This window comes from Photinus pyralis, unplaced genomic scaffold, assembly GCF_008802855.1.
Source record: "Photinus pyralis isolate 1611_PpyrPB1 unplaced genomic scaffold, Ppyr1.3 Ppyr1.4_LG5, whole genome shotgun sequence".
NCBI lineage: Eukaryota > Metazoa > Arthropoda > Insecta > Coleoptera > Lampyridae > Photinus > Photinus pyralis.
Window position 1 is genome coordinate 40,496,483 of NW_022170596.1, and position 18,747 is coordinate 40,515,229.

Consider the following 18,747-nt stretch of genomic DNA (forward strand, 5'->3'; position numbering starts at 1 on the left):
TTTGCAGTTACAGTGACGTTAACCAGTTCTGGGGCCTTCAGCATTGGCATCAAACACCTTTAACATTTGCAAATATTTCGGTGGTGATTTCGGGTTAATACCCTCCTCTAGTGATGGTTTGTTCGTCTGTCTGTCCGTCTGTTCCTCGCCTAACTCGAGAACGAAAAGAGATAGCGATGTCAAACTTTAGCCAATTGATTTGTACGAGTTCAAGAATCCGTGCTATAGAATATGAGCCAGATGGCAAAAAATTCACCTACTGAAAATCGTATGCGATTCTTAGTAACTTGTTTGTGACCGCATCCATTGCAACCAGATCTCAAAAGCTATCTAAAACATGGAATAGCGATACAAAAAGTGATTGTTCTGGAAAAATCAAGGTCACCTAGATTCCAATAACAATCTAATATGGCCAAGGGGTAGAAGGTGGGCAGTTTATGAATTTAGTCGCTGGACAGTCCAAGGCTAGGAACAAAAGAGATGAGAACAAAATAGCTTATGTCTGACTACGATAAGGGTATTGCCTTAGGGCCAAGAAAGATCACAAGTAAAGGATGCGGAGGCGAATCAGAAGGAAGCAGCCAGGATTGTTCTTCACTAAACCGATGCTTGATTAAAACAAACACAAATGTCTAAAGTGCGGCAGTAATGAGAATTTCGCCACATAATCACGAATAGGTTTAAAATGCTTTTAATATTTGCGTTCCAATTTGTATAATATGTTAATTGATTTGGCACAATGAAAGTATATGTTTTATACGGTAAACACGAACACCTATGGGGGCTATGGGTATACAAATAGAAAATTTAACAATGATCAATCAATTAGGTGAACGGATAGATACCCACGTTCAAAATAAATACCTTGAAAACTACCTGAGTTGAGTATTGATAGAAAGTAAGAGCAAATTTACTTTTCACAGTAATTAAAGTGAAGTGATTGACATGATGTAACAACCGATTTATTATGTGCACCAAATACTTTCCACAAATTGAATTGTGGATACTAGAAGTAAAATTAGCAAAATTTTGACATGGTTTGTTTTTATGTCGGCGCTCATTTCGAGAAACCCCGATAAAGTGATCATATCTACATGATAGTCCACCGTTGCATCCAAAAAAAGGAGTCCAATTTAAATATTCTGTATAAAAAATGTAACTAATTTAAATAATCTAGAGAGAAACAGAATGAAAAAACATGTAACAATATACCTACTCACTTATAGTGTTCGTTCTATTGCCATAATGAATATTAATGCCGTGGCCTTCGCGCGGTTATCTGAAGGTCGCAATCTTCCTTCTATTCATCAACCCTAACAAGTCTCACTTTTGTGCATAAGGATTCCAGTCAGTTAGTATTTTTACTAGGAAAATTTTGAGGTGGATACTTTTGATTTCTCCTTTTCTATTTTTTTAGATGTTGAATCCGAATCTTATATTTTATACTGACTTTATTGTTAACTCCCTCCCCTTTAACTGAATCTATTTCATCTCTTCTTGATATAGTACTATAAAGGACCCCTCAGTGAATAGAAAACACTCATAATCATGGGCTCGTAAAACTTACACTGGCATTTGTATCAATCACCGTATAATGTATCCGTTAGGGTTTATAGTTATTTTTCGTTAGTTTTTAAGGAAATTTTTCGATAGAAATTCCCATTATGTGGTGGTTTTATCGAATCGCCTATTCTTCGTCAGCAGTATGGTGTTGTCGTTCGGTTTCGGGAGTGGTTCGTTAAAAAAATCTCCGTGCAGAAGGACCTGATTGTAAGTGGACGCGTTTGAAAATTCTGTGCTGATGAAAAATTGGTTTTTATCGAGGCGCCCGTTTGGTTTGGTTTACGGAAAATAATTGGGATGCCGCTTGGCGGGATTTAATCAATTGCTATTTCATCAATATACGTCGATTGGTACAACGCGGCACGTTTGGCCGGAGAGATTACATATAATTCGTGTTCATCTCCCTTAATTTTACTAATCCGCTTGTTAAAAAGATGAGTCCCTTTCTGATATAGCTGTTGTTTGTGTCGATGGTATGTCTTGGGGTGCATTTTAGCGGAAAAAACCGTTACAAATTCAACAAATAGCTAAGTCAAAATGGCGTCAACAGCTTCATAAAGATACAAGGTTACTGCAATGGCAGAATATATGAATGGACCTTACTTTCTGGACGTCCTATGTGTTATATCCTTGACTTCAACGATTTCCCTGTTATAACTAATTATTTCCTACAAATTTGACCGTTTAATTTTTTTCAGAGAAACTCAATCTCGCCGGTGGTTAAATTTTGAATTGAGACACAAACTAAAACTTCTTCCGTTTTCACATCATTTTTTTAGAAGGCACTTTATCGAAAAAAGAAAATTTTGTTCAATTTTATAATGATCCTGTATTTTCTTAGTTAAAAGATATTTTGAAAAATGTTTATTACAAAAGTTTCTTTGTAATCATTTTTGAATAATCTACCGTTTTAAAAATAAGTATACTGGATCAGGTAAAATAGTTATCGGACCTAACCTCATTTTTTTATTAGAACATCCCGTATATTTTATTCTAAAAAATGGCATATTAAATTCTCTTTTCAAAAATGTACTTAACGCTAAAAATTCAAAATGGGTTCAGAAAGTTTCAACATTTTTGGAATTTTTTTGTATTTTTTTAAATCATTTGAACTTTGATAGCACTAAAGATTACGAAGATACCCTATAAAAGTGTCGAAAATGGGACACTCTGTACGTTGTTATTTATTTTTTTAATGGTCTACAGTCGACACTCTAGAATTACTCCAGAATGTATAGTTGTGCATCTTCATGCAACTACAAAAATAATGATTTAAACATTTTATTTAGGATTATAGATATGTATACTGCGTATTTTTTGTTTTATTTTTGGTATTTTGTGGCATTTAATTGGATACTTAAGTGTAATTAAGAGGAATTAACTGTATGTAATGAGATTTAAATGTTTTTAATGAAGTTTAATTAAAAGGATTTAAGCGTATTTAATGGAATTTAACGTATTTATAGGATTTAAAATTTGATACGCGGGTACACATATTCATTTAAGGAGTGTCCTACCAGTAGCAAACTTTTTATCATTTTGAAAACAATAAAAAGCTTCTTTTTAAATATGATGTTTTGAAGATACTGTATTCAGTGTTCCATACAAAATGTTTACCCTGTATATCACAATAGAAATTCAAATTTTCACTTAGAAGTCCAAGCTTTGGGGCTAATTTCTACTTATAAGTCGAGGGATTTGAAGTTATACCTAATAATTCAAAGTTTATAATAAAATTTTCGAATTACCAGTCCCAAAGCGAAGGTGTGGGGCTAAAATTACGAACCATAACTCAAAGATAGAAAAACATAGAATGGGCATTTGTCAATTCTATATTTTTCGATGTTATTTTACCCTCCAAGGTTTCGTTTTTTTATTTTAATTATTTTGTGAACTTGAAATTTTGTAATAAGTACCACATTTTTATTTGTTTTTGTGTACCATGTGGACTCTATTACTTGAAATTTATCTTCAATGGTGTATTTAATATGCAAGGCGAACAGACGAAGTTCAGGTTCAGGGGTGAAGATCGTTTAATCCTCGTAATATTTTCCCTTTTCACTACATATTTCCAATTGATGAATAACAATGACAATACATAAATTTAGTACAAAAGTACTTACTTGAAATAGCATGTAACCACTTTCATACATCCAAAAGTCACCAGGATCACCCTGACAACCTTCTTTGCGCACGATGATAGCCAAACACCGGCGCAACATTACTCGACACTCCGGCCTATTTATGCTCATCGTCAGGTAATCATCCTGAAACAGAAAAAGAAATGAAACCAAAACTGAAATATAAATATAAAATACAAGTAAGACACACACGTCATTATAAGAGACACCATGTCCCCATGACAGACGATGGTAATCAACCCAAGCAGTTAATTGACGCTTCAATGCATCTCTTAATATGTAAAATATTCCAAAAAGGAAGAGAAACTACGCACACGCGGTTCAATTTAAAGTCTTAATGAAATTCGCCAAAGCGTACATTATTGTCTTAAGGTTCAGAGGTTACAAATCGAAAACATCCGCGTTGCATCGTCATCCACAAACTGTTAGGAAAATATGTAAAAATTTCAACCGATCTATAAATCATCGTCGTATTCACTGTACCTGTCACTTTTTAGTGCAACGACTTTTTTACTCAATATAAATTGGTGTCAAGCGTAACAGGACAGACCATTAAGTATAATTTTATTAGGAGAAAATCGATTGCAAATACGTAATTGCTCATAATAAGAATTGGCAAATTTTTCCTAACTTCACTCAGATTACAATTACTAATTAAAAAAATCGTGCGAGATATAAATCATTTTCTTTCGTCCGTACGTATCACTTAAAGTCTATTAAAAAGTCATATATTTTAATATTTTGATTTAATTGCTAATCAAATTTTAAGCTTCCTCTGATGCTTTCAAATCAAATTTACTTACAGTTAACATGATAATAAAACTCGAGCCTCACTACACATTTCCGGTCATTTGGTATAAATCATTATAAGTAGATGTATAAATTTTAATTGCTTAGCTTTTAAGTTGGATCGCTTTTGACGGTTCAAAGTTTTTGAAGATTGATTATAAAAGTGAGATTAGCGAGATGAGTTTTCTATTGCAATTTAAATTCCAGGTGAAATTAAGTAGCGGCAGGTGCAAGAAGAATTGGTAAACTTGGAATTGGACGGCATGCAGAAATGGTAATTAAGAATCTTCAAATGTAGGATTCAGCTTTTAGATGCGTGAGACTGATCAATGTGCATAGCAGAATTCGGAATCTGAAGAAAGTGCAGAATATTTGAAAAGTTTGCTCATTTTGATGAGACCCGAAAACCCATTTGTATGTGGTATGTCACGATGAACTGCGCCAATTTATATCTGACCGAATAAAAGAATTCAATGTGTTTTTTCGTAATCCACACAAAAATATGATATGACCAAAGTAGCTTCAAAGGTTGACCATTTTCACACACGTTTTGCTATAGAGAAAACAGAAAAAGACTATGACAGTAGGTAAATCACTCGGTAAATCACGCACCATTCTAAACTTTACGTTTATGAGTGTACATAAAATATACTTGTAATTTCGACTGGTGAAAAGGTATTTATAATTAAGACAAGCAGTGCCATTTCTTACTCGCTAGGGTGGATTTGCTCAATGAAAAACAATTGATTGCTCGTTCGTCAAAGAAGGAGGCGCTTTTTATTCTTATGACATAGGTAATACGAGTATAGTACGAATCTGTCAAAGAAGTAAAAGTCGAGCAATTACTGCAATAGATGTTTAGTATAGGTACTTCAAAAGAATAAAAAGCTTGATTTCATACATTTATTGCAGAGTAGGAAGACAATGTAGTTGAACTACAGACTGTTATACATCCAATGCATGTTCTTTAATTAGACACTACAAAATTGGCATTTATAAGTACGCTCAAGATTCCCGGTCCTACTTGAACATTACAGAATTTCAACCGTGCGAATAAATAAATCATGCTAGTGTAAAATGCGGGTATTATTATAAGCGGGATAATTAAAGTATATGCAAAAAAATAGTGATAATAGTTATTTACATAAAAGTCAGGAAAATGACACATTACTGGCGAGAAAATATTGAAGTAAGAGAGCCCTTTGGGACCGAGTATTTTAATTTCCGAGTCAAGTAGTGTCACTTTACTGACGAGTTTTGTATTAAATTTTACCATAAATCGCATATAAAATTTAAATATTCACATAGAACTTTTGATTAATGTCAGTGATGACAGATGTCATTAGTCATTACAGACATTTAGCACAGCCGTCTATAATTACAAGCCATGCTGAGAAGTTTGGCAACGTTGTCCGAAAGTCAATCAGTGGGCCGATGTAAGTTTTAATGGCGTTTTGTTGCTCTTGAAAAATTGCATCTTTCCTCTCTCCTGTGTTTCGCCTTGGTGGTTTTAATACAGAAGAAAGATACTTAGGCAGCTTACAATTGTACATATTTTATTCATTTACAAAAATGGATAATAACATTTTTATTTGACTTTAAATTTCGAAACGCTGTAAATCGGTAACTGCATCATAATGTGTTTTCCATCGAGATCTCCGAAATTAGTGAACTTCTTACGAAAGAGGTCCAGGTGAAGCACACGTTTGAGCACTTAATTTCGGCAAAAGGATAGTAAATCGCTGTGTATCAGAGAGGTTTTATCAACGACCAGGTGCGATTCGGAATGGCAGATTTTAAGCCAGTCGCTACTCCAGTGGGGCTAGGTAGGAAGCTTTTAAAGTGGGGAGCCCCGTAGACTTCAAATTCCCGTACCGTGAACTCCTGGGAATAAGTCGGAAGGTTCCTTCATAAAATCGACTTCACATGTCCGTGCTAGAATACCTGAAATACAAACTAATTGAGTTTTTTCACAATAAACACTTACCGTACTTACGTACCACGTGCTGTGTAGGTCATATTTGAGCTTGTACAGGTACTTTAAACAAATACAAGTGCTTGTAAAGGGTCCAGTAACGAGTAGCCTGTTTTAGAGGTTATGACAACAAATCGATATATTTCGTTTAGCAACTTACCTGAATAATAATTTCTGTTCATTCCGTACGGAGTAACACAAATTGTTGCAATCTCGTTCTATTAAAACAGGTAAATAGGAATATTACACCCAAAACACATATAAAATACACCTGAAATCTGTCAAGTTGAATTAGGAAATCGGCCTACCATGCAGTGTTGCCATAATTCTCAGCACGGCTTGTAATTATAGACGGCTGTGCATTTAGCTTAGCAATGTGACAGATGCGGCCGGAAAAGTGAGAGATGCGGGGCCGCCAAAGTGTAAATGCGGCCGGTGACAGGCGACAGGAAAAGTAGTCTGGCCTGCCTCTGTCATGAAATAGTTATTTACGTTATAAGTCCGGTAGGTTACTTGTAACAGTACGAGTTAGACATTATGGACGAGGCGACGTCAGGAGCCGAGTCAAGAATGTCTTAAACGAGTACTGTTACAAGTACTACCGCACGTATATCGTAACGTATTTTATTTCATACTGTAAGTCTGTTTTGTATCATTATTTCATTTCAAAGATTACAAAATTTCATCATATTGTAAAAATCGCATTACCTTGTTTCTGTGGCAACGGCCGTTGCTATAGTTTGTAGTTTGTTGACAATTGAATTTTTTCACTGAAAAATTGACGTTATAAACGTTGTGGGATGTTCCACTTTTCCCGATACAATCCTGTCGAAATCTCATGAAGCAACCGAAAAGTTGGTTCCTAAGAAGTCGGCCGCAAGGTATGAAAAAGAGTACTAAGTGTTTTGCCAATTGAGCAACGAACATGGGGCGAAACAAGTAGAGGAAAAAGTCATGTTGGCATACTTTTTGGACGCAGTAAGTTTTTGAATTGAGATTTGTTTGCCTGGGTTTCGGTGTTAAAGTGTCATGGAGCATGGAAAAGCTCATCGACGGCAGAAAAATACATCGAAGGCTCGGTAGAAGAAAAAGTTAAGATTGCCCGTATGATACAACTGATACAAGGCGGCGAACATTTCATTGAAGTTCTACAGCAGAAGGAATCAAACATTACTAACTCGACGTACAGTAATAACCCAGGCGTAGTGTTGAGGGCAATACAAATTGTTTCATTACAATCAATGTTAATGTTTGAAATAAAGAATTACAGCCAAATTTATGTTGGGGTTTTTAATTAATTGTGTGAAGATGTCAAATTTGATGTATACAAATAACAGTCCGGTAAGTGTTGCTTAGCGACACTTACCGGCTCTGATGCTGTAATAACTCACCCTACCGGACTCAAAATGATAGTGTAATCGAACATCTACCGGACAGTATGAAATAAACTAAATTTTCCTGACATAAAGTCGACATTAAAATGAAGGTTTCATGACGGTTTTGGGTACAGTGGATTATTAGTGAAAGGGAACCTATGCTTGTGTTGTGACATTACCTACCTCCGCGAATATATTTGGTTCAATCACATACCATCAGACGCGGAAGATGAAATACATACAAGCCAAGAATAATTGCAGCAAAATGATAAAGGTGCAGTTCGCAACAACTGCAGCTCCCTATTCGGCAAGCAATCGAGTCAAATGTAGTCAACAGTTAAAATTGAAGACAAAATTACGTTGATGAAAAAGCGAAATGGTTTCCAACAATTCTAATGGGAAAATATCTCTTTCAGAAATAAAGTAGGAGAATGGAGTAGAGAAATTTGAAGAAAGTGAAGAAACGAGGTAACGAAAGGTGTGTAAAAAAAGCGCGAAAGGGGTGGAAAACGGAACGAAGTAGACGAACAGATAGACTTGAATTGAAGGACACATTAAAGAGGGGAGCAGAAGAAATCGAAAGAACGTAAAGGAGTTCACTTATGTGCAGTGTGATTTTTAAATGGAACACCCTGTATATATCTTAACGACAATTTTTTTGCATTGTTTCCTGATTACATTTATGTATCACAACTTATTTTTTTTTTAATTTTACTCATAAACCAAATCAAAAAATAACAATCTTATTTTCTACGGGTTTTAAGTAGTAGGCCATGGATTCATGGAGATTTTGTTTCTACGTAAAAGTATCTAAAATAGATATTTTACATTTGTTTATCATACGTGGGTAGAGTGATGTGTGAGATAAGATAACATCCCAAAAATGCAAACTTTTCATTTTCACCCTGTACCACAGAAACAAACGTAGCTAGATTGATTCCGTGTGCGATATTAAAAGTTTCACAAACAGGTGGCATAGGGTGCAAAAAGAAAAACTGCAAGTTTCTATCTTTAAAAACAGCCCGCGGTTAAATGGAGACAAAATTGCGTATTTTGGAACCGATTCTAAAGTTACTTAAAAGCGAAGGACATTGGTCAACATAGGGAAATTTCCACATGTACCGCTTTATAGCGAACGTGAACGAAAGTTAGTCTGGCGATAACGTGTACGTGCACGTCACTGACTGTCAGTTGTTTTAAATTTTTTGATTTGTATAAAGTAGTCGTCGGTTATTTTTAGGAATTCAGAGAAAGTTTATTTGAAGCAATTTTAATATTCCTAAAGGAATCGACCCATGTAAATTATTTGTATGAAATAGATTTTGTATTGTATTTTTTGATAAGAATCAAATCCAAACGAAGGATTTGGGAATATTATATATAAAGAGAGTTTAGATACGGATTATCTCTATTATTGCCAAATGATCACGAAATAAGCATTGCATTTTTTTTATTTGCTTTTTGAATGAACCTCCTAATTTACATCCAACTTGAACGCCTTCAACCATCTACTTTTCTTTTTTAAATTCGGACCTGCACGTCTCATTTTATATTTTGAAAGAGCTCGGACGGGGCGGTAGGTGGATATAAAATTTTGAGTGAGCAAGGAATGTTTGAGAGGGGGCAAAATATTTGTATTAGTCAAACGAAAGGTGTTAGTAATGTAGAACGGCGGTTGTAAAACAAACTGACGCGTAGTGAGTACCCTCCCAGGATGAAAAAGGCGCGGAGAAATTTTAAAAAAGTAAGGCGAAAGCGCAGGGCCAAATTCTAGTAATGATTTCAACGATGTCGAAAATGACGAAACGCTTTTGGAAACACACAATGAAAATAAAATATGCATTTTGGCGCTCCTCCAACTACACAAATGCCTATACACAAATGCTAGGCATTTTAAGAACTTCACACGCAGCTCTTTGGCCCCAAACGTGTGAAGAATGTACTCGTTTTCTATTGAAATACATGCCTTACAATGAAAATCATATCATCAATTGACTAGAACATTACTAAACTACCATTTTTGAAACCAACACTTAAAATAAACAATATCGTTAAAAAATACGAATAATATAAGCAAATCGATGGACGGAGTACGTTAAAAACTATTTTTAAATTTCTTCATTTTATAGACAGATAAGCCCATATTCAATTATATTTTCGATAGTTCAGTATAGATATTGGTTTGTGTCGACCCCTAACAATATTTAAAAATTGTGACGCCTAAGTTTAAACCCTTGGGTGGAATAAAAATTATAAACGTGTTAATTAAATTAAACAAAAGTAAGTGCCAATAAAAGTAGTCCAAAACAGTTAAATCTAAACATAGTCGCACCTTCATAGATTTGTAAAGTGTAAATTTACGACCAGCAAGTAATAAAAATATGTTTTATTGGTTTTCAAAATAGAGCGTCATGGTATGCACGAGTTGGTTACATATACATCCACATCGCCGACAATGAACATAAAAAACAATACAACCTCTTTGACGTTTTGGAATTGTGTACTATTTTTAATTACCTTAAACAGTGAGCAGATGCGTGTTGGTCATTGAAAAAAAGAAATAATTACCACATAGGTAGTGCTACTTACTGCCAACTCGAGCTAGCACCAACCTATTAAGTCTTATAACTTACTAGTTACTTTTTCTGGAATAGAATTTAGTGGTCACTGATGGTCAAAACAGGTTTCCTAAGATTGGTGAATTTTTTTGAGGTTACTGAATAGACCAAATTGCAGACCGACACTAGAGTGTATACGAAAATATGTACGAAAACTGACGCCCAAATGAAGAAGAAAATTAAAGTTTTATTCACCTGTTAAATGTTTGTAAATCACGGCACTATAGCTGACGTCAGCCATTCAATCGCAAATACTTTCTTGTCATTAAATAATTATCACCAATACGTAGAACCTTGAAGGTCTGTGCATGGTACTATAATTGTCCGTATATAATTATTGCTAAATATCGTTTTTAATTGCTACATCGCTATAAAATTGCAAATAAATTGACTTTTTATGTATGCGATTCTGATCGCTTTTTGTGTTTGGAAATCTCCGACTGCAACCTAAAGTATTGAGGATCTTCTGTATGTGTATAATTATAGGCGCACCCACTCACATGCATTGACTATTTAATATCAGTAATAATTATTTTTTCCTTGTGGAGATACAGAAGCATGATGTTCTATTTCAATGAGATTTTGTAATGTTTAACAAAAGTTACTAATTTTAGGACATACTCATTCAGCCCAAAACCTCGCTTGGTCTATCCTTAATCAATACAGCCCTGATTATTTTCCGTAACGGTCAACATTTAAATTAAATGCTTGGTTTAGGAAGTAGCAAAAAGGCCACAGTTTGGGGAAAAAACAAGCGGAATTTGCAGGTTCAGCATTTCTGTAGATAGCCCAAAAAGCCGGCGAAGCAATGAAAATTAATATTATATCTCCTTCATTACTATTCCTTCATTAAGTAGGCGTAAAAAGTGGAAAAAATTACGTGGCGAGAAAATCCACCCTTAGTATTTTTTCTAATTTTTTATCAATATACAATAAATAATTGGTCACTTCGGTGTTATGATTTTGCTGGGCAGTACAAAGTCAAAGTACCCATTTGTAGCCAATTTTCTGATAAAGGACGGGAGATCTCTTGTGTAAACCAAGGGAGTAAAAAAGGTAACGTATTTATTTAATAGGGAACCGTAAGAGCAAGTCGGAGGCATTTTTAACAATTTCTTTATGATACAGTTTTCTCGTTGCAATTTCCCGTTTAAAAGAAAACAAAAGAGATTGTCAACCGCTTATTTGCAATGGAAGTATCGTGGCATATTTTAGTAGCAGTCCTGGCTAACTTCGTACCGCCTCTGGGAAACCCCGTTTTTTCTCGTAACCCGTTCTCGTTTCTCCCCGTTTCTGTGGAAAATGTGGGGTGCCTCAGATTTCGGAGTACATCTTGACGCCTTCAAAGAAACTTACTGCTAAATGTCAAGTCTATTTTCGACTATAAAACATAAAATCCTGTTTTTCCTATTTGTTTCCGTTGGAATTTCACTACATCAGAAACCAAGCATGCGTATTTTGACACGTTTGACCGTTTCACCTCACGCCCGAAGTCGACATGTTGGATAAGAGAAAACTCGTTTTTAGGGGAATTTTTGGAAAGAAAAAAAATTCCCCCTATGTTATAGTTTCGACGATTTATTTTTAGGGTACCTAATTTTTCGAAAGAAAAAATTTCCCTGATGGTTTTGTCCGTCTGTTCCTCGTCTAATTCGTTATTTCGAGAACTACAAGAGACAGCGGTGTCAAACTTTCACTAATCGATTTCAAGAGTTCAAGGATCAGTGCTATAGAATATGAGCCGGATTAAAAGTCTCGTTTCCGAATGCGAGCTGAGTGGAAAACAAATCCCCTACTGAAAATAGTATGCGTTTCTTTGTATCTTGTTATTTATATGGAATTAAAAAGACCCAAATAGAATTTTTACACTACACAGCACCATTGTATAAATACAATTACTACACCATTGTTTTACCATTGAAAGGTTTACTTACTTATACTAATTTATATACCCACTGTTTTATTTGAGCATAGCATAGATTGCTAAAATTATGTATACCCTGCATTTCCAGTGATAGTGTTCCTTCATATGGTAGTTAAAGCCTTTCGTGTATAAGCCTTTTTTAAAATTCACAATTACAATTCCTTCTGTAAAAGCATTTAATTATGAGCCATTGTACAGCAGTACTAAAAAAGGCTTAATTCCATTGGAATTAAATCACGAATTTAGAATTAATTTTTGGAGACTGGCGTGACCTGAAATAGAACAAGATACGAAGAATCGCATACAATTTTCCTCGCAATTTTCAGTAGGGGAATTTTTGTCCACTCGCATTCGGAAACCAGACTATCAATCCGGCTCATATTCCATAGCACGGATCCTTAAACTCGTACAAATCCATTGGCGGAGGTGTGACATCGCTCTTTTTTTGTTATCGAGTTAGACGAGGAACAGACGGACAAAACCATCACACAAGGGATTTTTTTTCTTTTGAAAAATTCCCCTAACAAAAAGGATTCGTAGCAAAATTGCAGGAGTTCCGATCGCCATTTTTAAAAATGGAGAATATCGTTACTATTTCCTGAACGCTGTGTGCAATTTCATGAATAGATCATCGTTTAAGTCCTATCAGGGGCGGATGCAAGGGAGTCATGACCACCCAAAACTTTTGATGATTTTTTTAATGTGTAATATAGTTGTACGCCTAATAGTATTCTAAACCCCCAGACCCCCTGTGTTTCAAGAATAAGCCCCCCCCCCCCCAAACAAACCTAAATCCGCCCCTGTTATCTACTACTCGTATTTGCACTGATTTCATTCAATTATGTCATTCTAGTTCAACCCTTAAGCGAAACTAATGAAATGGAACACTTTCCTCTACAAAATGGGCGAACACATACCCGCATAAATGGAAAAATCCAGTTCATTTACTTACCATAACGAAATTCTTGCGTCCACATTGGGGCGGCTACACATTGGGACAAAGCGTAAAAATAGCGGGTTGTATTATTGGAATAAGACATTTCTTTTTTATTGCCTTGGAAATAGAGAATGCAGTACCATACCAGGATCCTGCAGCATTTTTAGTGGATTAATTCCGTCGGTAAATCGAGCGGGATCACGCCGCATTTGTGAAATTACGGAAATTAACTGTGAAATTAACCATAAGCCAAGGCTGATTAAGTATAGAACTTGTACAGATGGCATGGACATAAGCATTTTTTCACTAACTTTCTCGCAGTTCAACACTTCAAGCATTGGCTTATTTGACATTTTCTTTAATTGTTGAAATTTCTGCGCAATTATTTTCAAAATAATAATTGCATAAGAGAATTAATTGTGTGTACAAGATTGTAAGGAGAACCCACTAAAGCATTTAAAATTTTTAAATTACATTTGTTATTTTTTCGTGTGCGTAAAAGACCCATGTATTGCGAATGGTGCAGAAAATGCGAATCAGCCTCTAATAGAACAAAATGTGTGTGGGACTATTTTTAAATATTGGAAACTTGGTTAAAAATAACATAAATCTATACTGTAAATTGACGAAACTATGGGCCATCGACCTCTTAAATACTGGGTAAATTGTGACCGGAACGGGGCCGACGGGGAGAATTTTGCGTACCCTAATGTTCCGGTCGGGTCTAGGACACTTCGCCGAATGCCCACAACGCCTACGCGATATTTTGATGGTCCATATCGCCGACTGTGTACGTCGGCGTCGGTAAACTTTATCGTCACGAACCAGATGCAAGGAAACTACACGTTAAGAAAGCTAAAATCTCAGAGAATCGATTCTCCCTCAAGTACAGGCGGCCCCGCCTAATTCTTCTCATCGAGAGCTTAGATATAGCCATGTTTTTCTGGATTCTAACTATCACAAAATGGATACCATGCTTCACTACTCGCACTGTTTTTAGCGCATTTTCCAAAAAGAAAATGAACGCTATTGTTCGCACTTTGTCCGTCTGTCAGTCCCTCTGTACCACCTATTAATTCTCCAGTTTAAGCTTTTTCGTTATGGTTTCTTTCTTACAGGGTGTAGCACAACCCCAAGACCAGAACGACAAAAGATTTTTTTGATTAGTCACTTCCTTCCCGAGTTATTACTGATTATGTGAGGGGATAATGCGCTTTCGTCGGTCGCGAGTGACCACGTCTATACGAGTTAATTTATTCAACGCTCCAATTTGTCCCTTTTGTGGACTATTTTCTCCTTTAAAACGATTTAATGTTCTCCAATGGGCAGAGATCTTTTCTTTTAATTCCAAGTGATCCTTTTCACATGGACAACATATAGGAAACGTCTATGGAATTCAAGACATATCGAACATATGCATTTAATTCCTTAATTACTTACATCTGTAAGTAACATCACATTATAAAAAAATTCGATTAACTTTCTTAAAATGCAAAATAATGTACACTTCCATTACCGCCCAAGTAAATTTATTCGCATACCGATTAAGGTCGCATACCCACTACCGCAATACTCATGGCGTTTAATTTATTCAATAAAAATTCTTTCATCTGTTATCATACGTAACCGTAAGACAATGGTTTTGAAATATCAACATGCTGTAACTCACCTCGCGGTAAGTCTTAATTTAACCGATTATAAATGAATGGAACCCGCAATAAGAACATAACAAGAATGATTAATGATGCATGGCAAAACGAAATCCGGTCTCATTTAGTTCCAAAATTAATTGTTCGGTCTAAGCTTGGATTATGCAATGGGTGAAATATTTCCGCGCCGTTTTTTTATCATTTTGTTAGTGTCATGAGATATTTCGTTTGAATTGCATTACAATATTTCATGTGCAGGATGGCCATTTTTCATGCTGTTGCGAGGTGTGGGCGAAAGTACTTGCGAAATTTCTTATCTGGTCAGAGGAATTGCCGGACCCAAGGGGCTCGTATTGATTGTGATTAATACGATTTCGAAATCAGCACGCAGGTGTGCTAGCATTCCGACGTAAAAATTGTGGTATATTTGCTCGTATAAGAATGTCATGCAGTCATCGTAAGCAAACAAATTAAGTGGGTGTGTGAGATTTTCTTTGGGGACGTTTTCTATTTGATTGAATTGGTAGGTACGCATTTGGTTTCGAATTCCTGGCAGTTGAAAAGAAAGGTTACTTGTCAAGTACAGGTTTAATTCCAACTTTGTAGATATACAGCGGGCAGAATAAATTTCGTACAAGACAAGCTAAGCCTGCACTCTTTATGGCCAAAGCCCAAAGGGAGATAGGTATTCGTCAGGATTAATGTAGGTATTACAAATGTAGAAAATCTTGTAATGGATTTAACTCTTATTTTAATAAAGTTAGAAATTTTCTTAGATAAAATGTTTACCCACAGTGGAAATCCATGCATTCGAAGACACTGTCATAAGTACTCGAATCAGATAATTCATCAGTTGCTCATAACAAGGATAGCTTTAGCAGGTTTTATGTAAATTTTTGAAGGTTCTTAAGAGGTTTTATTACGTGGATGTCTCATGGTTCTTCAGGATTGTTTTATGTAACTAATATTTCTTATGAACGTGTTTATTCACGTAAAAGCTTGGATATTCATTTTAATTATGTATCATTTGACAACCTGTATCCTTCAAAGGACGCACTAAAATTTGAAACCTAAACCATACGCGTGTGGGAAATGAAGACTGCTTTCCAATGTTGTGTCACTGGGATGGCAACCCTGCTTAGGGGATTGACGTCAGGAGGCAAATTTTAAGTAAAAGATGTCCCCTTTCAACCAAAATCGACCTGTTTCCGCGTTTTTTCCAAAAAAATTATTTCCTTACGAGTTATTCAGTCTGTTTCGTTTTCGTTGAGCCGTTGTATACGCAAGCTTCCTAAAGACTTTTTATTCCCATCTTTTTTTCTCATAGTTCATTGCAAACGCTCTTAAACAAAAGCGTGTAATAAAAAAAGAAATAACCAATTACATATTTTATTTGAATGTCGCAAAACGGATAATTAGAGAACGTATGATAAGCGCTGTTACTAATTTCTATAATCCTTTTATTTACCGTTGTAATAAATTACGCTATGAAAGATTGTAGCGTTCTGCTACATATATTTTCGATTAAAATGTGTAAAATTACATTTGCACCAGAATGAGCTTTCATTTAACGGTTGTCAAAAAATAATTACAGATAGCGAATTATGTCGCTAGAGGATTCATCGGATTTCCACGATTGTTGACGTGCCCGGAATTTTCTTAATCTGCCGCTGAGTAATTAGGCAATGCAGTAAATGATTAGTGCAATTAATGCACTGGATTCGACTTAGATTAATTATTTTTTAAACTGCAATTGAACAAGTAGAAACGATTAGATTTAAGTGGAATATACAGGGTGTATAACGTACGTATTACAAAAAATGAGCGATAAAGGTGTTCCTACCAAACATTTTATTCAAATAAACCAAAGCTGTCCAGCTAGCCCTAACAACCTTTAAACTTAGAATTGTAATTATTTTCCTGGTAATCGTCCGACTCCTGTCACAATAAGATATCTCATTGTTGACTTTAAATTAATAATTTGGGAGACTCGGTAGCCTCTATCAACTTCCGAAAATTTCACAGAAGTAACTACACAAATTTTCATTAACACCTGACGTAGTTCCTGGGCACGAAAAAAAATCTGAAATGAAAACTCTTTCCGGGTTGCACAATGGATTCGAATATCTCCACAATTATTTGACTGACAATGACAAAAATTAATTCCGAAACACATAAAAGAAATAAATCAAAATCAACGAAAGAAAGAAAAGCTTACAAAGCTTGTTTGGACATATTACCTTGCACGCAAGCGGTCGATAATTAAAATAAGAAATCTTAATGTGTTTTATAATTTTGCGCTTAACTCACGCACAAACGCTGACAACTTTTGGAAACTTGACTTGTTCTTGATAACACCGAACATGATGACAAAATCTGGCTTGTTGAAATTTGATGACAAATTTTCGGTAGCCGTACGGACGGTAGAAACTTTTAACTTTTGAAAAGGAAAGTACCTCAACGAAAGACCTCGCTGTACTACAACTACTTGCTCTTTCAACTCGACAAAACTTTTTCCGAAATCGCGATCGCGGACTCGCGTTACACTTCTTACACCGCTTTAGTTATTTTTATACCGACGAACGGCGGCTTCATATAAACAGGCTGACAGCCCGTAAAAAATACACGCTGTTCAACTGACGCGAACCCAACAGCCTCGTTTTCTTGTTGTCTGCAGTATTTAAAAGAACCACCACTTCTACCCTAAAGTAAAATGAATTGCCAAATAAATCGCCAATCGCCATCCCCGCTTCCCCAGCAGAAACGCGCAATATTTCCAAACAAGCACCCGCATTTTCCATCGTCATTGAAGGAAAACGTGCACTAATTACATTTTCGCATGATAAAAAAAAACTCCTTATCGCAAACAGTCAGATGTAACCTTACTTAAATTGAATAATTTGTAGAACTAATAAACACGAACACGAAAACTACGCAATTACAAACAATTATAAAGGGAAAAGTAAACACTGAAATACAAATTCAAACGAAACGTAATAAATTTCACGTACCTTTTCAAGGTAAAATGTCAACGTGACATTTTCGGAAATATCTCCTTTCAAATTCATTGTATTCCATCAATTGCCGAACTGATCGAAACCGTTCCAATAAGTTTCTTTTGATTTGAGTGGATATAATGTTAAAATCGTCTCCGCAGCAGAGCAAGCAACATACCTAATCTTCCACTGCGATTACGAGGATTGACGGTACAGCATAAAACAACACATTACCTACTATAGCAACGACAATAGCGTAATTTAGTGAAAAATCGTCGGAGCTCATAATTTCGTTTGTAATTTCTTGTAGTTGATTTTAAAATTACCTACCCCAGTGAAGTCGACGAAAAAACGTTGTATGCAATTCATGTATAAATCGGCGATTATTGGTTCGTTCGAATTTAGTCCACTCGCTGCGCTCGTGGACTAAACATCTCACTCACCAATAAAACGCCTCATTTATACACTCATTGCATAAATAACTATTTGTTTAGTTTGCGTAATTAAAACTTCAGTTGAAAAAATGTTTAAGGTAATTGATTTTTTCTATTTCGGTGTCACAATGATGATTTTGTACAACTGTTTTCGGCCGAAAACAGTTGTACAAAGACAGTGATTATAGTCGTTTTTTTTTGGGAACTCATCTCTTAAGTTGGCAGTTACTAGTTAGTACAAGTAGGTACTTCGTTGGGTACTTCCATGATTGAACTTCAAAATGTCAGTCTTACTACGCTGCCAACCTAAAACTTAACGGCATAAAAAGTGTTCCCAACATAAAA

At 35.5% G+C, this 18,747-nt stretch overlaps 1 protein-coding gene across 5 annotated transcripts in view; it reads right to left on the reverse strand.

Moving 5' to 3' along the window:
- LOC116170436 (dentin sialophosphoprotein-like) overlaps window positions 1-18,747 on the reverse strand; it is an 84,744-nt gene that overhangs the window by 13,128 nt on the left and 52,869 nt on the right. For 4 of the 5 annotated variants that reach the window (XM_031486835.1, XM_031486832.1, XM_031486831.1 and 1 more), the window contains one exon: window positions 3,687-3,830. In XM_031486835.1, coding sequence (XP_031342695.1) covers window positions 3,687-3,815 — 129 coding nt within the window. In that variant the 5' untranslated portion in view covers window positions 3,816-3,830. Of the gene's footprint in view, window positions 1-3,686; window positions 3,831-10,657; window positions 10,678-18,747 lie in introns of those variants that run through there. The other variant, XM_031486836.1, reaches the window with a different exon arrangement.